The sequence below is a fragment of the Eubalaena glacialis genome, chromosome 6 (assembly GCF_028564815.1).
Source record: "Eubalaena glacialis isolate mEubGla1 chromosome 6, mEubGla1.1.hap2.+ XY, whole genome shotgun sequence".
Classification (NCBI taxonomy): domain Eukaryota; kingdom Metazoa; phylum Chordata; class Mammalia; order Artiodactyla; family Balaenidae; genus Eubalaena; species Eubalaena glacialis.
In genome coordinates, this window is record NC_083721.1 from 143,300,534 (window position 1) to 143,325,018 (window position 24,485).

The 24,485-nt window shown below is 44.4% G+C and overlaps 1 protein-coding gene across 4 annotated transcripts in view; it reads left to right on the forward strand.

The window, feature by feature from the left end:
• The first annotated feature begins 6,402 nt into the window (after positions 1–6,402).
• Positions 6,403–24,485, forward strand: part of PLCL2 (phospholipase C like 2) — a 198,342-nt gene continuing 180,259 nt past the window's right edge. For all 4 annotated transcript variants that reach the window (XM_061194711.1, XM_061194712.1, XM_061194713.1 and 1 more), the window contains exon 1: positions 6,403–6,837. In XM_061194711.1, coding sequence (XP_061050694.1) covers positions 6,511–6,837 — 327 coding nt within the window. In that variant the 5' untranslated portion in view covers positions 6,403–6,510. The remainder of the gene's footprint in view (positions 6,838–24,485) is intronic.

Below are 24,485 nucleotides of genomic sequence, written 5' to 3' on the forward strand. Positions count from 1 at the left end.
AATCTCAGTAGGGAAAGAGACAGTTTCAATGATACAAGGAGAGTTAACATATCAGCTGTTTCACAAAGGTCAAGAAAGATGAAGATTAAAAAGTAGCCATTGAGTTTGTTAATTAGTATGTCAACCATGACCTTTGGGAGGGCACTTTCATTGGAAGAGGAAGGAAGCCAGTTACAATAGGCTGGTAACTGAAAATTTGGGGGGAAGGCATTTATATTTATAGGTAGAAGAAAAGCAGCTAATGGAGAGAGAAATGGATGAAGAGATGGGACTAAACAAGCTAGGAGAAGTGGAAGAACAGCCCCAGTCCTGCCAGGTTTGCGAAAGAGAGAGAAACTGCATCTTTTTGCCTCAGGGATTTACCTTTTCTCCCAGAATCTCACCCATGGTGGCTGCAGCCATCACACTGGCTGTGGGCGTGAGGGAAGGTACTCCTCTTTCTTTTACAGGCCATCTGTCCCTTTATCCACAATGGTATAGCTGGGAGGAGCTGTAATACCTAGCCCCTCGTCACTGGCAGCTTGGGGGAATACACCACAAGAGCCAGGCAACGTCCCTCTCCTCACAGCCCACAGATCTGGCCTTAGGGGGTTTCTGATGAAGTCAGCTCCTTCCCCTCCTGGCTCCTGGTGGCCCTGCTCTCCTGCCAGCTGCCCTGGAGCACCAGTGAAAACTTGAGATGCCAGGCCCAAGAGCAGGTAGACCAGAAGGATGGAAGCATTTCTTCTCTCATTGGTCTAAGGCTGCCTTCCAAACCCTTGATTCTTGTCCTTACTTGATTGACATTGAGACTGGCCACTCCTTCAGGGAAGACCCCACTCCACCTTTTACCCAAAGGAGGGTTACAAAACCCTTTGGTTCCCCCCCCCCAAAAAACAATCACATCAGAAGAGTCCAATAATCATACAATCATTCATAGATGGTTTCTGATGTGAGGTTAGCCTAAGCCACAGTAGTGGTCGGTTAGGTAAGGATAAATGGGATGAAGGAAAAGTTAAAGCAGTTTATTTCTTGATGTACCGATATTTTATTGTCTCCGTGAAATGGAATCGTAGGACTATTGCTAAGATGGAGGGGCAGTGGGTTAGTTGGGATTTGGAGAGGAATAGTTTGGAGAATGGAAATTGGAGCCAGTTAGCAAAGGGTAATAGATTGCTTTAAGAGCACCAAAGTTCCCACTGACCCCGGAAATCATACACCTGTCCAGTCAGCAGAGCTATGATTCTTTTTCTCCAGCAGAGTGGCAGCCTGGGACATGTCGGGAGAAAGTCATGGTTGGATTCATGCGAAGTATAGATTGGCAAAAAGTATAGAAGGGCCTGGGCTGCTGGTGAGAATGTGGTTGAAAGTCTTGGTCATGAGGTCCAGGCTGGGTAGGGAAAAAGTACAGACAGGAGTGCTGATGGACTGAGAGAATTGGGTGGGGTGAGAGAAGTACAGGTCTTTCTGAGGTTGGCAGGTGCGTCTGGGGGAAGTAAGGGAATGGGACTGATGAAAGGGCAGAGTTGTTGGCTAGACAATAGGTTTCTGACTTTCAGATTTCTGAGATAAAATAGTTCCGGGGCTGGGATGTGCGAGTGGTTAGATGAAGGGAAGTAGGTTGGGAGCCATCCATCCCACGTTGGGACGCAGAAAATGATGTAGTCATCAGACTTCTTGCACTCCAGAAAAGAAATCTGTTCTTGAAACTCAGATTGATGAGGCCCAAATAAATACCAGATTTGGAAAGCATTTGCTACGCTTTGCTTATCATGCAGTTAGGAGCTAGGGCAGGAAAGAATAAGCCTCTCTGTAGACCTTATAAAGGAACGATACGTGGAGACCTCACTTTGTGGGTGTCCTTCTCTTAAGAGAATGCACTAACACAATATCAAGTTTTATATTCTAGATTTTTGGCTTCTCTGAAAGAACAAGATGATCCAGGCAGCACGGGGCCAGGATTTCCTCTCGGCAGCAGTAAGACTCCTCAGCAGGTTATCTGAGTCCCCACCACTCTGCATTGCTGCCTCACACCTGGCCGTTCATGGTGTCTTTCTTAGAATTAGGAGGGAAGTGAAATATTTCTTATAACCAAGGCACTTTCAAAAATTGGAAAACCAAAGATGAATCAGGAAGAGTATTCCTCTGTATTTGATATGCAAATATGCCACTGTTGAAAACTATAAATTGTGATGCTATTAGGAAACAAATCCTTCCAGCTGTACTTGTTACATTATCCACCCGGCTCTTATAGGCATTTGAGTTTGCAGTGACTCCTGTAATAAAATAATAGTGGAAGTACAATCAAATACATGAGAGTTTATAAAAGTGGTGTGATAAGCAACAGTAATTTTTAGAGCAAATCATATTGTTTCTTTTGCTAATAGAATGATCTTACTGAATCTCCGGTAATTAATAGATTCCCTCAAAGTGCTACCTAACTCCTGAGAGCCACTGAGCCACTGAGAACAATTTAATGAATACATGCAGTGGTTCCTCAGTGGCTGGAAATCGTCGATGTAATTCCCTGAGTGCCTAACTTCTTGGCAGCTATATACATGTGTAAGGTAGATCCAAGGAAAATGGGTGAAGGATCTTTAGTGTCAGAGGAGAAGAAGAATATGAAAATGAAAGCTTTTTGCAGGTCTAACTTGCCTCACGGGTGCCCAGGAAGAAAGAGAACTGCTACATATTTCTTGTTGAGGCTCATGATAAAATACACATAATCCAACCCTTAGGAGCATGATAGATTAAAATCAACATCTAGGATTAACTCAGGAAGCAAATGGGTAGCCAGTGTGGACCAGTACATTGATATAATCTGGTATTTCCTTAAAGCATTTTGGTCTTCTACTTTCTGCTCTAGTTAGCGCTCACTTTAAACATGGGGAGCAGTCGAATATGAAGCCTCAGAGGTTGTACTGCATCTTGAAAGAAATACAGAAATAAAATGAGATGGAGGTCTGAGAAATGGAAATTGTCATCACACACTGAGGGAAAAAATAATTTGAAGGCCAAGTGTTCAGTGAGTCAGAAAAATTTAGAGTCGTAATGTTAGAGGCTGCGAACTGGAAACTAGATATGAATTCATAACCTACAAGGATATCAATGACGGCAAGAAGTCGGTAAACAGCGTCAGTGTTATTTTGGGAGGCTGCAGGAAGCTTATTACGGACCAGGGAGCCTGAATAGCTCATGTTCGAGGCACCGTATTTAAGATATAAACAAACAGAAGATCACGCAGTCAAGGGTGACAGTAATGATTAAAAGCTGAGGCAGAATGAAATATGAAGAAAACTTAAAAGAGATACAGCTCTGTATTGATGGCATGATAAAAATCAATGCGATTTTTAGAGGTATTTATTTACTTTAAATATTATGAACAAATGATTCATCAGCATCTTACCACTGGGATACAGAGATAATAAACTGGCATAAGCACCATGGAGTTATGAAGAATGAGCATTTTATTAATGTCTTGCCTATCTCTTATGGCCCAACTCTGAAAATTCAACTGAAGGAACCACTAGACAGTATTTGCTGAGGGATGACTACGATATTTTGGCCCTCTTTCGAAGTCAAACTTCTATGAATTTTACAATGCCGTGAAAACACTTCAGCAAGAATTTTGGCAAAATATTTACAATTTCTTCAATAACACTGTTCACGGAATAGGAGAAATGGAAAGCAATCACTTAGTAACTGCGGAGAAACAAGCAGGAAGGAGGAGGAACAACTGCTTACTGTGTTGCTTGCGATGAAAAAAGTCTGAGTTTAGCTATTCAGAAAGCCTGCTGGGGGCTGAGCACTGCACATGTCAGAGGCACATGCTGTTTCCCGTCACCATACAGGAGAGATGGTGCCTACAGCCTGGCTGTTTGTGTGATGCAGAAGTACAGCTATAACATCTGCAGGCGTGTGACCTGTGGGAGACAAGCACTTAGGGGGATAAAAAGGAAACTGGCACAGGCCTTGGGTTTCTGGCATCGTTAGTCACAGGTCTGCCAAGATGCTTTGGGAAACATTTTAATTTAAATGCCAAGTGTATTTCAACGAAGACTCCCTGGTTTGACCTGTTGGGAGTCCAGAGGGAGATGGATAGGTGCTCATTTTGGAAAGCATTAGGAGAATTAGATGCTGGTTTTATAAAAAAGCATCCTGGAGGTTTAAATCTGTATATGTCCCCACTCACCCCAGGAAACTCATGGTACAAGCTGCAGGATATATGACTCTCATAGCATATTACTAGTGATTGGTAAATGCAGGAAAAGGCAGAAATATCTCCAGGCGCTTATTAAAATATCAAAATTAGAGGACTTTGAGGATAAAGGCCTAGCATTCTTCCTTTCCTCCCCACAGCATAGTCACTGGCTACTATGACTATAAATTTGATAAGGCCTGATTTGAATTATTTGAATATATTTTCCTGCAAAAATATCACAAGACAGAAAAAAAATTGAACCAAACTAGAAAAAGAAAGGAAGAAAGAAAAGGAAGAAAGGAAGGAAGGAAGGAAGAAAGGAAGGAAGGAAGAAAGAAAGAGGGATGGGACTGAATAAAATATTAGAACATTGTTGTCCATCGATGTGAAAATATGTCTGTTAGCGTGTAGGCCCAGGTTGGCAAGAGATGGATAAAAGCTTGTCTGATGGGTTACAAAAACATGAATCCAGAGATCAGAAGAACTAAAACACCCGGAGAATAACACAAAGGTATTTGAAGTTGCTTCAGAGGCAAGGGGGGGTGTGTATATGTATGTAAAGCTCGTTTCCTCTGAGGCTGCTTGGCAGTTTGCTACAACATCATGCTGATGAAAGCAGGGTCTTTAAGTTCACCCCCCAGCGGACTGTCAGTTTCTCCTTCGCGCCCTGCGGGAAGCGCATTCCCGCAAAGGGAAACACACTAGTTGGAGAAGAGCTGGGGTGCTAGAGAAAGGCTGGAAGCTGGAGCCAGGGAGCCTGGGATGGAGAGGTGGGTGGGGCCAGGCTGGGTGCGGCCTCGGGTACCAACATGCGGAGATGGGGCCACGTCTGGCTCCAAGGGTGGAGAGCCAGGGAAGGTATTTGCTCGGGGGAACGACATGATCAGGGTTTTTAGGCTGGTCACTCTACCTGAAGCATTGGGGGAGGGAGGACGGAGGAAGAAGGAAGAACCAGAGGGACCAGCTGCAGTGATCCAAGTAGGAGCCTGCCCCAAAAGATGAGCCTGACCTAGGGCGCGGTCTGCAGAGGGCTGGACCGGCTGGCGGCGGGACACTGGCGGAAGGACACTGGGAGGGAGGGACGCTGGTGATAAATCCCTGGAGGACGACTCAGAGGGCTCAGAACAGGCTCTAACGAGGTCCTCTGCTCCTCACCTCTCGCCGCCCTCCTCCCCCCGCCCCAGCATCCTTGCAACTAGTTGAATCAATTCACAGATTCACAGTTCAGGAGCCCAAAGGAACAGAATTAGCTTCTGTATGTGAAGTGGGTCTGACCCACGAGGGGAGCCCAGAGGGGAACGTCCGGAGGGCCTCCTCCGGAGCTAGGCGGGAGCGGAACAAGTCCCGCGCGCGGGGCGGGGTAGGATGGGGAGCCCAGAGCTCGGGACCATCGTGCGGCCCGCGGCCTGCGCTGTCTTTGCTCCTCGGGGCGCCGGCGGGTGACTGGAAGTTGCCAAATCTCTAGGGAGGCGGGGAGCCTCCCGGGACCCGCGGCCGCCGCCGTCGCCGTCCGCTGGGCAGCGAGGTTCCTGCGGCCCGATGAGCCGGCCCAGCGGGAGCAGTCGCGACGGCGGCGACCACGAGCGGGAGCCGGGTGGCCCGCGGCGGCAGGGGAGGGTCCCCGCGGCCTGTAGGGGGCAGCGCCGAGCCCGGGAGGAGACGGCGGCGGCGGGGTGGGCGAGTCACGGCCGCCCGGCCCGCCGTGCGCTTACCCGGCGCCGCCGGCTTCGGCGGGGACCCGGGGGTACGTGGCGGGCCCGGCGCGCGACAGCCCCTGGGGAGTTGGGATCCCGGGTGACCCCGGCGTCGCCACCCGCCCGCCCGGGGCCGCGAGAGCCTCGGGCGGCGCCTCCGCGTGGCCGGGGGGCGTCTGGGCGCCCGCCGCTTCCCCGAGCCCGAGCGGGACGCCCGGTGCCTGCGCGGTGGGTGCCCTGAGCCCCGCGGTGGGCGCCCCGTTCCCCCGGGGAGGGCGCCCCGTTCCGGCGCCCCCGGCCGCGCGGTATTTGTGGCGCCCGCGGCGGCGCGTGTGCCGGGCGTGTTTCCCTCCCGGGTGCCGGGCCCCGGGCCCCGCCGCCGCGCTGACTGTGTCTCTCTTCTCCCCCTGCAGGAATCTTCCGAGAATCCTGCGACTGTAACCGTGAGCGAGGCGAGCTCGAAACCAACAGCACATCTAAATTAAAAAAAAAAAAAAAAAAAAAAAAAAAAAAAGGCGGAAGAAGCGGCCGAGGCGGCGGCGGGAGGAGGAGAGGAGGAGGGGCCGCGCGGCCCGAGGCGGCGGGGACGCGGGGACGCGGGGACGCGGCTTTGTGCTGGCGGGTCGCGGGGCGCCCATGGCGGAGTGCGGCCGGGGGGGCGCCGCCGGCGGGGCCCTGCCCACCTCCCCGGGCCCGGTCCTCGCGGCCAAGGGCGCCCTGAGAGCCGGGGCCGGGGAAGGCGGCGGAGGCGGAGGGCGCCTCGGCCACGGGCGGGCGCGCTATGACAGCGCCGGGGTTTCCAACGGAGACTGCAGCCTCGGCGTGTCCGCGGACGAAGCCCAGGCCAGCCCCGCCAGGGGCCCCCGCGGCGCCGCGCTCGCCCCGACCCCCGGCCCGGCCGCCTGCCCCCTCCCCCGGGAGAGCAAGCCGGGCGGCCTGCCCCGCCGGAGCAGCATCATCAAGGTAGGTGGGAGACGGGCACCCGTCGCCCGCCCCCCGCCGTCCGCGGGGGCTCTTCCCCCGAGAGGGGAGTAGTGGTGGCAGGAGGGGGGTGTACGAGGAGCCCCCTGCTAACGGGAACCAGGGGTGCGCTGGTGCTTGGGGTGGTTGAGCGGGGATTGGGTGCATATGGCATTTGGGAAGAATGGAGAGGTGGTCCTGAATGTGCAGGGAGCTGTGCTCAGACATCCCCCGTGGAACTTAGGGATGTCACCTCTCCCAGGATTGGCCTGGAATGATGGCCTGTACCTGCTTGGCAGGGCACGCTCTCCTGTGGTAGCCTCGGCTGGTAACAGACTCCCTGCAAGGTTTCCATTGTATGTTAAAAACAGTTATCATGTGAAAACATTTTCTTAAAAATCCCAGGCAGTGAACAGAGATTATTTAATAGGTTTCTTCTGATCGCTCTATAGTTGCCTCTTGCAAACGGTTGGACTCAGAGGGTGCAAAAAAATCCCAGGTCACTCAGCCTCATGGAGAAATGGAGTAGGTTCCTGAACATAAATGCCCATTTCGGCTTTCTTAGGGTCAGAGGCGCTGAGAGATTACAGTCCTGCACGGTTTAATCTTTTCCTTGCTGCAGTAGGCAGGCCTCCAGCTCTGTGGAAGTTCTTTTGGGCAGTTTGCTTGGTTTTGCTATCTTTTGCCTGGGGTTATTTAGCAAAAGGAAGTCAGCGATTGTTTTGTGCATTTTAAACACCAGGAGTAATATAAAGAACTCCTGAGTTTGTGGTGGTTTCGTTCTAATATTACATTTTGGTCTGCAGTGCAAACATATTTCTCCTGACATGAAGTGAAAAAAAAAAAAATTGATGAGCTAAGAAGAGCAGAGCCTTAGGAAGGGCTAGCTCTATCTGCTCAAGTTTGGAACAAATATGAAAATGTTGCTGTCTGAAGACTGAGAGGTCGCCAGGGCAGTGAGCAGCAAAGCACCCTGACACGGCTGCCCCCACCTTCCTGTGGCAGATCATCAGTGGGAGAGGGAGAGCCGAACGGGCCACAGTGAAGAGAATTGGCACTGGTGGTATTTGACATTTAATTGGACCTACAGAAACCTTCTGAGTAGCATGTAGTGTCTGATGGTATTATCAGCCTCTGCAGTTACCTAGTGAAATATACAACCTTGCTACTGTATGTAACAAGCAGTTGTGAAACTGCTTTTCGCTTTGTCATCTGTTGGCCCGGTTTATGTCTGAGGAAGGGCACAGTTGGAGGGCTTAAAGATCAAGTGTATTAACTATCTGCAGCAGGCGTTTAGAGTTTAACTAAGGAAAGCAAAAGAGGTTTTTGCTGCCTGCCTACCTAGCTTTTAGTGACTTACGTTTTCTTCTACTCTGTCGCTTATGTTGCCATGGAAGTTGCTTTCAACCGTGCGTGGTACTCAATTCCCGTTGACAGAGTTATGTGTCATAACTGTTTTTATTGGTTACTAGGTATTTGTGGTGATTTTGCACCGCGGTGTTAATGAAATCTGACGTGAAAATTCCAGAGAAGATACAAGCTGACCACATTTTAACTCCTCTCCCTCAATTTTTTTGAAGGGCCTGTTTTTGCACTTTTTTAAAAAAAAATTCAGATTTAATTGTTGTCTACATGTGGTTCACAGTGTAACTTATTTAATTACAACAGCATCTGTTTTAATTTTGCATTCATGGGAGGTTAGCAAGAAGGATGGTTTGCCAACATTTCTGACATGTGGAATTGAGAACTTGTTGGTAGATATCATTTCTTCATTGAAGATGCTAGAAGCACATGGGGAAATGATTAATAATTCAGAAATCACTGGAATTTTGAAACTTTCCCAGATATCTTCGTCACTTTTCTTCTTTCTAATGAAGGCAGTTGGTCCCTTGTTTGCAGTTGTATCCCTAGATATACATTGTGAGGAATGTAGTAGGGGTTCAATAGGTTGCTTCCTGAATGAATGGACAAATGATAAGAAAGTACATGTTTTCTCTAAGTTCTTTTAATTTTTAAAATGACTCATTGGGATTTACCAGTCTCATATCTTATTTATTGTCTTGTATCTCCTAAGATGACTTGACTCCTTTTCCTAGCCTCTATTTTCAATGTGCATTTTCTTAATTACCCTTTAAAACTATGGAAATAGTGTTGAAAGTTGATCAAGCCTGGATTTTAGGGAAGGAGTATGCTATATTTAAATAGGTAATTACTTGGTATTTACTCCCTTTCAGTTGGCGTCTTGAGGGATCAAGATTTTAGAAATTTAGTGTGGCATTTTCTAAAGACATGACAGCATCAAGTTAATAGCGTAATAGAATAAAGAGATCTTTTACTTTAATACCAACTTTCATAAAGCAGCAAATAGTGCACAGGTATTTTTGTCACACGAATGGCAGAATTACATTTCACTTTTGTTAAAATATAATAAACGGCTTAGCAGGAGCCCATGCGAAAAAGCAGTGGTGACATCTTTCTTTGGTTTCTTTTGAATAAAGGGATGAATGCAGTCAGGTGATGGAAGGGGAGAGGCGGGAATAGATTAGTGAGCATGGTGATGATGGGGGACTTGAGGGCATGGCACGGAGAGTGCATGCTCTCTAAGGGTCAGAGGCTGGTGTTCACGGGGTTGCATTAGTTGCAGTGTCCGGCTATGCCTGTTTCCTAGTTCATTACAGTCTTGACCTTCCTCTTAGATGGGGATCCCCAAATCAGAGAGAGAAATAACAGCAGAAATGGGATAAACAGTGGGCAAAAAAGGGGGACTGTTGCTGAGGTGCAGGACGTGCAGAAATCCACTGTAGGCTGACTGGAATGATATTCCTTATTTAAAATTATTTCTTTGGAACTCCATCTGTTTTGTAAATGTGGCGTTGAGTAAGAAATTGTAAATTGTAAAACTACATTTTCTGCCAAAATAGATGCACAGATCCATACTAAAAGAGCTCCTTGGTTATGGTAAGAGGGTCATTGGAAATTCAGGGTGAGCAGCCTGGTAGGACCTTTCTAAGTACCTTTCTAAGAAGAAAAATAAATCATGGAACTCATCACCAGACTTTTCTACTTTTCCTTAGCTTATTGAAAATAGTGTTACACTTTTTAGATTATTCTCAAAGGCCTATTACTAGATTTTTAGGGGAGAAGCCATTATGTTTGTCATCTTTAGTAATCTAGTAAACGAAAACATCACTTTCATTTTCTCTTTCCATATTTCATTTCATCACACCATTCAATACAGTCCACGCTTTATTTTGAAACAGTTAATTTGGTTAGCTGTTCAGATGGCATTCATTTTTTACAAATAGCTCCATCCTTTAATTCAGGAGCTTGGTCTAAAAATATGAAGTAACATTTTAAGCCTTAGATTTCTTTTTAAGTTTTGAAATAAATGAAGTTAAAATATCTATTAGTTTGGATGGTTTACTTTAGTCAAAGCTAATTAAATATTTTGGATGGTACATTAAGAGAGGTGATTTAATTTGCATAAAATAAAATTCACTCCTGTTGGTGTCTAGTTCTATGGAATTTGACAAACACATGTAAGTCATGTAACCACTACCACAACCAAGATCTAGAACAATTCTGTCATCTCAAAAAATTCTCCCAGTCTCTTTGCAGCCTTCCCTGCCCCCTATCCCCAGACCATAACAACTATTGATTTGGGTATTTAAAAAAAATAAGTTGGAAGTATAGCCATTATACTATTTTGGTATTTAAAAGTAATGACAGCAGCCACTGTTTATTAAGCACTTACTATGTGCAAAACACATGAAAAGTGTTTAACTTGATTCTGTGACCTGGTCTTGCACCAACCATGGAGGCTGAAGAAAACCCCAAGTTCAGAGGGGTTAACTGCTTGTCCAGGGTGCTGGAGCTGGTTGTTGTACCCCGCTTGGGCACTCCACTGACCCCCACATTACACTGGCAGTGTTAATTTTTTTATATACTTCAGGAAGCATTGGTGGTTTGGAACACCAGATTTGGTTTTCCCCTTTAAATGTGGGAGATACTGAAGGGAAAAAAAGAATCTCAATTTCTTCTGGCAGAAGAAGTTGGCAGATAATATAGCCAGGCAGCTGTCTAGTCACCTGTTATGGCTGCCTGACTAGAGACTCTGGCTTCACTGGGACCAAAGGTTTGACCTTGTCCAAGGTGGCAGCCCTTAGTTTTCTTAATATCACTGCTGTCCTTATTATTAGTATCACGGTATGTAGGGGAAATGCTTTTACTAACTTTCCGCCAACATAGATTCCCCACGTCTTGATGCTGAGCACCGCATCATGGGGAACTAGCAGGCTTTTCACATCTATTATGCATATTTAAACAAAATAGTTAAAATGTACATTATGGTGTAAATAAAGTAGACTCTTTGCAGGCCAAAGCTGGGCTGTATTTATCAGTTCTGCACAGAAAGCAAGCACTCAATCACCGTTTTCTGAATTTTATGTTAAGCATAATATCTGCATTTGACTTTAGACTTTTTTTTCTGAATAGGGGCTTGGGGGAGACAGCTGTACACCCAGCAAACCTGTGGGCATATCATGAATATTCAACCAACAGTAACTGGATCACAGAGTGAATTTGTCTGGTTAAACAGGCAGCCTTGGTCATTTAGCTCAGAAAACTCTGGTAGCCAATCAGCAAGTCTCCACTTGGCTTTGTACTGATGCATGTGAAGGAGTCCACGCTTGACAACTGCTGCAAGGCGGGCGCAGGGCCGCGGGTCTCAGCCACTCAGAGAGCTTTCGTCACACTTCAGAGTTCAGTTTCAGAAGTCATTAGGGGGTGTTCACTTTCAGACCCTAAAAATTACTTACCCCTTTTGCTTCTTCCCTTCCCTGTCTTCCAACCTCCCCTCCAAACAGTTATGCTTGACTTGTGGTGCTTTTCACCAGGTCCAAATAGACAACTGACAGGAAATTGTTTATTATTATTTTTTAAATTGCCTATCTTGGCCTCTCGAGTTAGTTTCTTAGAATGCTCTCTCCCAGAATCTGTTCCGTTCCTTTTATAGTTCTGTGTGCTCTGTAAGGGGTCTAAGCGAGACTGTTCTTTTTTGCTTTTGCTTTTGCTTTTTTTAATGCTTAAGTTCCCCATGTCTCAGAATTCAACAAAATAGGGCAGTGCTATCTGCAGCCTAAATGCAGGTATAAATGAATTGTGAATATTCACGTTTTCCCTTCAGGCTCTATTTTATACATGTGTCCAAAAATAGATGCTCTGTTCCTTATTAATGCTAAATTTTGTCTGTCATTACTTGCTTGTCTACCAGACCTCCAGATTAGTTTAGCTACTTACTTTTTATTTCAAATTAATGGATTCTGTAGTACAGGGGATATTCATATACTTTTACCAGTGGGCCACAGGATCTGAAACTGTGCAAGCTGCCTGGCCAGCTTTTCTCTGCCGTTGATAATGGTGAATCGAGAGGGTCGTACCCGACATGGGTGTTAGTAGTGACTCAGACAAGTCGGAACCCCCAGGGGGGTTTCAGTGGGACCTATGTTCCTTGTGGCAGAATAATCCCATAGCTTTAGGGGGCTCAGAGCATATAATGACTTACACTGAGCTTTAGCAACAATTGTGTGAGTGGGCCAGTCTGCTGGCAGGACGCCTGGCACCTACCTGTCTCCGAAGGGCAGAGGAGGGCAGGTGGGAGGCCCTGCTGGCCGCAGGTGCTTGGTCACATGGCGGGGGATTAGGTAAAACTTGTTCTAGGTAGTAATCTCAGCTGGACTGTACAGGCAGACCACCTTTTATTGTGGTTCACTTTATTGCACTTCAAAGATAGTGCGCTTTTTACAAATTGAAGGTCTCTGGCAACCCCGCGTCGAGCAAGTCTGTTGGCGCCATTTTTCCAACCGCATTTGCTCACTTCGTGTCTCTGTGTCACATTTTGGTAATTCTCGCAGCATTTCAAAATATTTCCTTGTTATTATGTTTGTGATGGTGATCTGTGATCAGGGATCTTTAATGTTACTATTGTAATCATTTAGGGGCACCACGAACCATGCCCATGTCAGACGAACTTAATTGATAAATTTTGTGTATGTTCTGACTGCTGTCACCTCCCTGTTCCCTGAGACACAACAATGTTGAAATTTGGCCAGTTAATAGCCCTGCAATGGCCTCTAAGTGTTCAAGTGAAAGGAAGAGTCACACATCTCTCATTTTATTTTTTTTTCTCATTTTAAGTCAAAAGCTAGAAATGATTAAGCTTACTGAGGAAGGCATGTCGAAAACCCAGATAGGCTGAAAGCTAAGCCTCTTGCACCAAACAGTTAGCCAAGTTCTGGATGCAAAGGAAAAGTTCTTGAAGGAAATTAGAAGTGCTGCCCCAGTGAACACACCGATGGTAAGAAAGCGAAACAGCCTTATTGCTGATATGGAGAAAGTCTGAGTGGTCCGGAGAGACGATCAGACCAGCCACCACATTCCATTAAACCAAAGCCTAGTCCAGAGTAAGGCCATAACTCTCTTCAGTTCTGTGAAGGCTGAGAGAGGCAAGGAAGCTGCAGAAGAAAAGTTCGAAGCTTAGCAGATGTTGGTTCATGAGATTTAAGGCAAGAAGCCATCTCTGTGACATTAGAGTGCAAGGTGAAGCGCAGCAAGTGCTGATGAAGAAGCTGCAGCAAGTTATCCAGAAGATCTAGGTAAGGTAATTCATGAAGATGGCTACACTAAACAGCAGATTTTCAATGTGGATGAAACAGCCTTGTATTGGAAGAAGATGCCATCTAGGACTTTCATAGCTAGAGAGGGGAAGTCAATGCCTGGCTTCAAAGCTTCAAACGACAGGCTAACTCTCTTGTTAGGGGCTAATGCAGCTGGAGACTTGAAGTTGAAGTCAATGCTCATTTACCATTCTGAAAATCCTAGGACCCTTAAGAATTATGCTGAATCTACTCTGCCTGTGCTCTGTAAATGGAACAACAAAGCTTGGATGATGGCACATCTGCTTGCAACATGGTTTACTGAATATTTTAAGCCCACTGTTGAGACCTATTGCTCAGAAAAAGAAGATTCCTTTCAAAATATGACTGTTCAATGACAACGCACTTGGTCACCCAAGGACTCTGAGGGAGATGCACAACGAGATACATGTTGTTTTCATGCCTGCCAACACAACATCCATTCTGCAGCCCATGGACCAAGGTATAATTTTGACTTTCAAGCCTTATTATTTAAGAAATATATTTTGTAAGGCTATAGGTGCCATAGAGAGTGATCCCGCTGATGGATCTGGGCAAGCTCAATTGAAAACCTTCTGGAAAGGATTCATCATTCTAGATGCCATGAAGAACATTCATGATTCATGGGAAGAAGTCAAAATATCAGCGTTAACAGGAGTTTGGAAGAAGTTGATTCCAACCCTCATGGATGTCTTCGAGGGGTTCAAGACTTCAGTGGAGGAAGTAATTGCAGATGTGGTGGAAACAGCAAGAGAATGAGAATTAGACGTGGTGCCTGAAGATGTGGCTGAATTGCTGCAATCCCACGATAAAACTTGAATGGATGAGGAGTTGCTTCTTATGGATGAGCAGAGAAAGTGGTTTCTTGAGATGGGATCTACTCCTGGTGAAGATGCTGTGAAGCTTGTTGAAATGACAAAGGATTCAGAATATTACATAATCTTAGTTGATAAAGCACTGGCAGGCTTTGAGAGGATTGACTTCAATTTTGAAAGGAGTTCTACTGTGGGTAAAATGCTGTCAAATAGCACTGCATGCTACAGAGAAATCGTTCGTGAAAGGAAGAGTCAGTTGATGGGGCAGACTTCATCGCTGGCATATTTTAAGAAACTGCAAACCACCCCTGCCCTCAGCAGCCACCACCCTGATCAGTTGGCAGCCATCAACATCGAGGCAAGACCCTCCACCAGCAAGAAGATTACAACTCACTGAAGGCTCAGATGATGGTTAGCTTTTTCTTCTTCAACCAATAAAGTATTTTAAAATGAAGGTATGTATATTGCTTTTTTAGACACAATGCTTTTGCCCACTTAGTAGACTACAGTATAGTATAAACACAACTTTTATATGCACTGGGAGCCAAAAAATTCGTGTGATTCACTTTATTGTGATATTTGCTTTATCGAGGCAGTCTGGAACAAACCCGCAGTATCTCTGAGGTGTGCCTGTACGGTGGGGTCTTGGTCTGTCCTCAGGACACACGTTGCATGTCTGGATTATTCAGGGGGAAGAATACTGGTGGGAAAACTAGAGGGTGTGAAGTTCGGTGCTTGGATCAGATTCTGGCTCCCTCTCTTCCTTCCTATTGACCTTGGGCAAGATATTTAAGTCTGTGTGTCTAGTTAACCCATCTCTAAAACAGAGATAGTGAAATCCCCCTCATAACATTGTCGTGGAGATTAAATGAGATGATGTGTGTGGAATATTCAGAGCAGTGTGTGGCCTGTAGTAAATACTCAATAAGCAGTCCCTAGTATGTTTAGTTTCTCTTATTTAGAGTTGATCCTCAGATGAGCAAACTCATTTAGCTTCGTTTGAATTGGAGATCACTAACACTGCTATCCCCATTTTGAAAGTTTATCTTTTGAGACAGAAAGAATGTACCCAGATAAGTTTCTCAGACTTATTCTGAAGATGCTTCACGAATGATTTTTGTTCTGGTGCCTTTCTAAATCTGATGCGTCAGTACAACTGAGCTCATATCTTAATAGCCCCACTTCGATAATCAGAGAACACTGGACATTAGTTTTATTGCACCAAGCACCCATATGTCTTGGTTTGCCCAGCGTAGTCCGGATTTACCCTGGACAAAACCAGGGTTTTGTCCTCTCTGCTCTCCTTTGATGGATTTCAAAGCTTTTCAGGAGGGAATCATTTCCCATTATTTGTTTCTTTTTAACAAAATTTGATTTACACTCTTTAGGGTCCTGGAGGGTAAAGCAGGTAATAGTAACAATTTGTTTTCAGGTGAGTTTTTTCTGATAGTATCTATCCCTACTTTGTTTTGGAATTGTCAAATAATTATAAAATTATAGAATATGTTTATGCCTTCAACACATTACTATGAGTTCAGTATTGAGGTATCTTCTTGGAGTATGCTAAATATACTGATTTGGAAATAGCAGATATTACCATCCCAGAAACCAGGCAGCTGGATTTAAAAGTGATTAATCATGTAGATTCATGGGATTTTTAGAACGGAAAGAGATCATGCAAAATTCTTTTGTAGTTATAGAGAGGCAAGGCCATACTGATCAGTACATCTAGCTCCTAGCTATGGTTGAGTTCATTTATTTGCATATTAGCATAGCAGAATTGGAAAAAAATTGTTATGTAATACTGCAGTATGTGAGTATTAATAGCACAAGATGTGGTCTTCCAAACAGCTATTTTTGAGAATTTGTTTTTTTGGCTATAGATAGCTGCATGGGTACACATGCTACACTTGTGCACGCATGTACTCTGAAGCCTCTGTTTATAAATAGTAAAGATTAAGAACAAACCAAATAACATAGTGGTGGTTGGCACGAGTCCTGTCTCGTGAGAGACTGATGGGTAGCAGGTGTCTGCTCTCTAAATTGAAAATGCCCAGCCAGGGGGAGCCTGTTTTTATGAACATTGCTGATGCGGCTTCTGTTGCTTTTGACCAATTAGTGTGGCCACAGAGGGATAAGCGCCCTCGTTTGCAGCTACCATTAGAATCACAAGCTGTATGACTCTCTCCACATGGTTTCCTGCTACTTTTTATTTTTCATCTTCCTTCTAAGCTCTGATATCCTGTGAGCATAAGTAGATGTAATTTTTAAAATAGTTAAAATGGTTTAATGGTTATTCTTGGAGGAAATACAGCAAGTTGCTTAGGTTTTTATTGCTATTAATTCATGCTAATAGATTATATTAAATACCAATAGAATCATTCAGAGGTTTTCATATCGGAACTGATAGAATTCCTGATGTAATGTGGGTTTAACGGATGTGTTTGTCTTTGGAGTTTTTGGTGGTTTGTTGAAAACGATCTATATATTCTTTCAGGGCTTTCTCTGGTTTATGTATATTCCCATAAATGTTTTTTCTATGCACTAAAATAGTATCAGAAGTTGAATTGCTATGTTATAGGATATGTGTATATTCAGCTTCAGTAAATATTATCGTGTGCTTTTCCTAACTGACAAAACTAATTGACACACCCACCAGGTTATGTGAGTTCTAGTTGCTCTAAATGCTTCCTAATACTTGGCATTGTCAGTGGTTTTTGTTGGTTTTAAATTGTATCTGTGATGGTTATGTAATGCACTGTGGCTTTTAGGTTGCATTTCCCTGATGACGAATGATGTTGAGCATCTTTTCATGTTTTCTTGGCCATTAGTATATTCTCCTTTGTAAAATGCCTATTCATGTCTTTTGCCCATATAAAAAAATTACGTTTTTATATTTTAAAAAATTAATTTGTGGGACTTCTTTACATTTTCTGGATATGTCTTTTGTGTGATATGTATATTGAAAATTTCTTCTCCTAGTATGTGACTTGTCTTTTCATTGTCTTAAGGGGCACCTCTTAATGAATAATAAGTCTTAGTTTTAGTGAAATCCAGTTTATCAGCATTTTCCTTTATGGTTGTCATTTTTTGTGTCTTGTGTAAGATATTTGAACTTAGCTTGAGACCATGAAGGTATTCATTTATTTAACTTCTAGAACCTTTATTTTTCAAATTTAGCTCTGCAGTCTGTCTGGAACTTATTTGTGTGTGTGGTGTGAGGTAGGGGTCAAGATTTTTCTTTCCATGTAAATATCCAGTTAATTAATCCAGCACCATTTATTTGAAAATATCATTTTTCCCTATTGCACTGCATCAGCCCTTTGTCATATATCAAGTGACTTTATATGTGTGGGTTTGTTCTGAAGTCTCTTTTGTTAGATTGGTCTATTTGCCTATTCTTTCGTTCATACCGTATTTCTTCCTAGGTGTATACCCAACAGATAATTAGTCCATTTGTGTATCAAAAGATATGTACAAGAATGTTTGTAGCAGCATTAACTGTAAGAGCCCCAAACTGGAAACAACCCAAATGCTCATCTTTTAAAATAAGCATATCACACAATGGAACACTATGAAGAAAAAAGACAGACAGACAGGAACAACAAAAAGAGCAGATGACGGCTACATGTACCGCTCTAGCCTCTCAAGATAATGTTGAGGGAAAGAAACGAGACACAAAAAGAATGCATATTGTATGATTCCATTTATATAAAGTTCCAAAACAGACAAGCTGATTTGTGGTGATAGAAGTCATAACAGTGGTCCCATTTAAGGCTCATGACTGGGAGGGGGGACCCAGGGCGCTTCTGGGTGTCACTGATTTTTGGTTGCGGGATCTGAGGGTGGTTCCACTTTGTGAAAATCCATTGAACTGTACACACGCCTGACTTCCAGAGGCATATCATACTTCCATAAATAAGTTGATTTACACAATTGTGAAAATTAATCAAAATTAGATGCTTACAGGCTGCTTCACTCTGCACTGTTTAGGACACTGCCTTTCAGAGTTTGCTGCTGTCTGTCGATCAACATGTAAAACACCTTTTTGCTGCAGTGGGGTACTGATGCTGCAGCGAGGCCTGGTGGAGGCCCAAGCTGTGTGATGGTGTGGAGTGGGGGGGTCGGGGAGACGCTGGCTGGAACAGCAGGAGGACAGGCTCCTCCCTGGGCTGTGCTGAGAACACATCAGGAGCCGGGCCTGGAAGGAGAGGGGGCGGGCTGACACAGTGGTGAAGGGATTGTTGGTCACTGGCGTCATCTTACTCTGTTATGATCGCTGGGAGTTTTGACGATCGGTTTGGTGTGATTTTGAGCGTTTTCATCCCTTCCAGTGCGCGCGAAAGATTTACTATTCGGAAGTGTGCTGCTCACACAAAACTTTGAGAACCTCTCCTTTGTGGAGCACCTGTTCTCTACAAGACGGTTTTCTAGAGAGCACTTTTGGTCTCAAAAGCAGTGAACAAACAGAAACCAGTTATCCAGGTTTGTAGACAAAAGCGAGAGTTTTGTGTTGGCCAGTGAAGAGCCATCTACCTGGGGTCCCAGGTGGCCAGCAGAGTTTTGACTCTATTGGCATTTATCTTGTCCCATCAAAATGTTCCTTCAGGTGGGGAGAACACCAGCTCTTCAAATGGGTCACACTGGAATTTTTAGGACACTGAATTATCTGGATTCTAAAACATACTAATGTGCAGATCCACTCTAGTCCAATTAAATCAGAATTTCCGGGGTTTTCCTAAAGCGCCCTGGGAGATTTTAGGGCATGGTCAGGGTTGAAAATAGCTGAAACCTTTCTCCTGTGTTGGGTCTCAGACTGGTCAGCTCTGTTAGATATGACAGAACAAGCAGCCCCAGAATCCTGCAGGTGACAGGCGGTTGGTTGGTGATCCTGTGGCTGGTAGGGCGCAGGGGGTAGGGTGCAGCCTTCAGCTGCCTCAGTGGAGCCTCTCCTTCGAGGAGTTGAGTTGCCCTTTTTCCAAGGGGGCATATAAGACACTGATGGTGCTCGCCTTCATCAAGTCAAATCTGGAGAAACTGACTTACATGTAAAAATAGTGGTCTGCCCTCTGTGCTAATCACTGTACCTTAAGAATGTATTTTTGATGCAAATAAAGGAGTATGTTGCATCAATACAGGCCCTGGGTTCATTATTTGGGGCCTTAATCTACCTGGATTGATCATCACTGTGCAGCCACTGTATCCTGGTCCATCCCTCACAAGAGAAAAGACCTCTGTGTACCCAGGACATTCTGCATCATGGAAGAAGACCTCTGCAGGAGGAATATTTTTTGAAAGAACTAATTTGACTGAGGCATGAGCACTGTTTCTAGAGAGAGGTGATTGTACATTTCAAACTTTAACCACCGCAGGCGGTGACGTGTAGTAAAAATGCTGTTTACTCGTGGCAGATTATACGTCGACCCTTGAAGACAGGTGTCTGTTTGTACAGGTAATTTATGCTGGGAGGAAGAGAACAATCTGGTGATGCATCAGGGCATCCCGTGGTGGTGTGCCAACAGTAGGGGTGGGTGTATCTTGATCTTTGGGTGAACATCTACTTTCTGAATGCCGTAGCCTTTTCCTCTTGCCACACAGATCCTTGTGGTCAGGAGGAATGACCATTGAACTCCCAGAGCATCTGTAAAACATATTTCGTTGACTGCAAAGCAGTCACGTGAAAACATCAGCGTTGCGGATGCGTGGTCTCCGTGACTTGCTGTGTGCTCTTTCTCCAGGACTTGGCTGCTCTTATCAACAGACCACCATTATTCACGCTCATCCTTTTAGGTCAATTGTTTTTCTCTTCCAAATTAACATGAGTGGATATTCCAGAATAGAAGCTTGTGTCCCCCTATCCCAGCTGGGAAGGCCGAGTCTTTGGAGACCCCGGTCTCTGGAGGCTGGAGGATGCACAGTCTGGCAGCAGAGAAGTGTTCTCGAGCCTTCCTGATTGTGGTTGGGACCCACTTATTCATACATAATTGATACACCTCTAAATGTTGTTTTATTTACTTATTTCTAAATGGGAGGCAGAGTAGAAATGAGCTTTAACATTCTTTGGGGGAGAAAGTCTACAATCTTTCTGTGAAAGTTTAGTACCAAGCTAATATTTACCAAGCTAAGAATTGGAGAGGTTTCCTTTCCTACAGCGTAATTAGCCAGATCTTCTTACCCATCTTCTCTGTTAGGGAAGAAAGTATTGTTGAAGATTATTTTTAATCGTTAAATACCCCTTTTGCCCCCAAGAATACCTGCCATTGATGAATGATACCCTGAGGAAACTAGAAGCAAGAAGGTGAAACAAAGCGAGAGAAATAGGCAAGTAGCCTTGCTGGCTGGCTTCTCACTTAGTGGAGGAGAAGTGTCCTCCCTCTGTGGCAGTGCCCCGACCTCTGTGCGTTTATCTTGCTGGTTGCCAGACGGCAAGGTAAAACAAGGAGGGAGATGGCGTAGAAGATGTCACCGAAATGACAGGCTGCGGTAGAGCTCCGGACCCAGATAGGTCTTGGCGACTCTCAGGCCTGCCATTCCTACGAGCACCAGGGGCCATGGGGTCCATACATTATGCTCCAAAAGAGTGCTTTCAACCTTTTCTACACCAGGCTACAGAGAGAGAATGATGTAGTGATACAGCTCAGTTTGAAGAGGTGGCTTGCGGCTACAGGCCCCCACCCAGCTGTGACGAGGCCAGGGATGGAAGGTGAGGGCTTGCAGGATGAGTATCCTGGCCAGCCTGTAATCCACCGGTGGCCCCCGGTGCTCTGCCAGGGCACCCACATTTAGTGGAGGCTGTGCTTTCCAGGTGGTGGAGAGGAGAACAGAGGTGTGAGGAAAGGTACGGTCGGCTCTGGGTGCTCCGCATCCATGGCTGCTGAGGTGATGCCCCCCGTTACGCAACTGCAGGGCCCGGCTCACCTCTGTGCTGGACGGGAGCTCGGTCCTGGGACGTGCCATGGAGCTGCAGCCACTGGAGCCTCGTGGAGCCCGTGCAGACAGCATCAGTAGACAGGTGTGAGACCCGGACAGGATGGGGCACCTCAAGAGCAAGAGGGACAGTCAAGCACCTGCGTTCACAGCGGGGCCGATGCCGTGTATAGAGAGGACTGTTAGTCTAGCCTTGGGCTTTTCTCCTATATCCGAACAGAGCCAACCATGGGCTCATGTTTAAAACCAACAACAAAAGAGCCTCAAGTAGGCAGGGAGGCTGAACTCCCCGAGTTCCTCTGCAGAGGCTCAAGCCTGAGGCGAGGACTCCAGTTCCGGTGCTCAGGGCTCTGTTCTGTGGGGACCGGGAGCTGCAAGTGGGGAGCCCCGGGCTCTCGTCTGGGGTTTGTGCCTCTGCCCCATCGTAATGTTAAATGCACCCAGAGGAGTCCGCCTTCTCCTCTTTTGCATGTAAGAGGTACATGAATTCTCGTCTGCCAGATTTCTTAGGTGTGTTTTGGGCACCTGGGTCAGTACTTTCTGAGTCACTTTCTGATGTGGTAGGTAAAGGCTGTATAAATCTCGGGAGGATCTGTTTATCTGAATGATTCGGTTGCTGCTATTTTACTGTTTCAATTCTTCGCATGAGAAAGATCTGTGCTGTTCCTATAAGTTTACTCATAAATGCATTAAACCACTCACTCTCCATCCTAAAAATCCTAATGAGAGACTCTATCCTGTTTTAAAGGTCACATTTAATTTCCCACCTCTCTTATCATCTATAATATTACAATGTTGTTTTCAATACTCCCTGTTCCACCTTATTTGAATATCATGTTTTGGTTTCATATTTTTAATTCGTTTCACTCTGGCTTTGATTTACTTACCATTTCAAGTGGAAATGCATAACCCCAGGCCCTGTGCCTTGTCCCCCAGCCGGTCACTTTTATTATTTTTCAGCGCTGGGAGCTGGTGGGTTGGCCTGACGGTTTTAGTCATGACCAGGATAGAGCCAGTGGGGTTTTAATCTCAGAGTTGTGAAAGGCTCTATTATGACCTAAGCAGTGACTGTGATACTAAAGAAAATGACCTTCATTTTTTTCTGGACAAAGTAACAATTCAGAGAAGAATTTAGGAAGTCTCTTAATATGATAATAATCATTTAAATACAGTTATTTCTGTATTTTTAGTATTTTTCAGTGGATTTGAAAAGACAATACAATTTTTAACTAATGAAATTACAAATTACACTTTATTTTATTCTTTATTCTATTCTCATTCCTACTGAAGACAGAAAATCTGAACTTTAGATCATATTTTGACTTTTAAGAAAATCAGCAAGACTCTTTATATCTCACTGTATTCTCTATAAATTGAAATAAAGCTACATGTTAATCTTCTCATTGCATGATTGTCCTAATATTTGAAAGAACTTTAAAACTCCTAAAGCAAGATGTTATGAAAACATAAAACGGTGGTAACAATACTTCATAACCAAAAAAGAAAAAAAAAAAAATCTGTGAAAGTTCATGTGTAAGCTAGTAACACCTCACGTTTACATAGTTCTTTAATCTCCACCAGGCACTTTTTTTTTTTTTTTTAACATCTCTATTGGAGTATAATTGCTTCACAATGGTGTGTTAGTTTCTGCTTTATAACATAGTGAATCAGCTATACATATACATATATCCCCGTATCTCCTCCCTCTTGCGTCTCCCTCCCACCCTCCCTATCTCACCCCTCTAGGTGGTCACAAAGCACCAGGCTGATCTCCCTGTGCTATGCAGCTGCTTCCCACTAGCTATCTATTTTACATTTGGTAGTGTATATAAGTCCATGCCATTCTCTCACTTCGTCCCAGCTTACCCTTCCCCCTCCCCGTGTCCTCAAGTCCATTCTCTACGTCTGCGTCTTTATTCCTGTCCTGCCCCTAGGTTCTTCAGAACCATTTTTTTTTTTTTTAAGATTCCATATATATGTGTTAGCATACGGTATTTGTTTTTCTCTTTCTGACTTACTTCACTCTGTATGACAGACTCTAGGTCCATCCACCTCACTACAAATAACTCAATTTCATTTCTTTTTATGGCTGAGTAATATTCCATTGTATATATGTGCCACATCTTCTTTATCCATTCATCTGCCGATGGACACTTAGGTTGCTTCCATGTCCTGGCTATTGTAAATAGAGCTGCAATGAACATTGCGGTACATGACTCTTTTTGAATTACGGTTTTCTCAGGGTATATGCCCAGTAGTGGGATTGCTGGGTCATATGGTAGTTCTATTCTTAGTTTTTTAAGGAACCTCCATACTGTTCTCCATAGTGGCTGTATAAGTTTACATTCCCACCAACAGTGCAAGAGGGTTCCCTTTTCTCCACACCCTCTCCAGCATTTATTGTTTGTAGATTTTTTGATGATGGCCATTCTGACTGGTGTGAGGTGATACCTCATTGTAGTTTTGATTTGCATTTTTCTAATGATTAGTGATGTTGAGCATCCTTTTATGTGTTTGTTGGCAATCTGTATGTCTTCTTCGGAGAAATGTCTATTTAGGTCTTCTGCCCATTTTTGGATTGGGTTGTTTGTTTTTTTGATATTGAACTGCATGAGCTGCTTGTAAATTTTGGAGATTAATCCTTTGTTAGTTGCTTCAATTGCAAATATTTTCTCCCATTCTAAGGGTTGTCTTTTTGTCTTGTTTATGGTTTCCTTTGCTGTGCAAAAGCTCTTAAGTTTCATTAGGTTCCATTTGTTTATTTTTGTTTTTATTTCCATTTCTCTAGGATGTGGGTCAGAAAGGATCTTGCTGTGATTTATGTCGTATAGTGTTCTGCCTGTGTTTTCCTCTAAGAGTTTTTTTAGTATCTGGCCTTACATTTAAGTCTTTAATCCATTTTGAGTTTATTTTTGTGTATGGTGTTAGCGAGTGTTCTAATTTCATTCTTTTCCATGTAACTGTCCAGTTTTCCCAGCACCACTTATTGAAGAGACGGTCTTTTCTCCATTGTATATTCTTGCCTCCTTTATCAAAGATAAGGTGACCATATGTGCATGGGTTTATCTCTGGGCTTTCTATCCTGTTCCATTGATCTATACTTCTGTTTTTGTGCCAGTACCATACTCTCTTGATTAGTGTAGCTTTGTAGTATAGTCTGAAGTCTGGGAGCCTGATTCCTCCAGCTCTGTTTTTCTTTCTCAAGATTGCTTTGGCT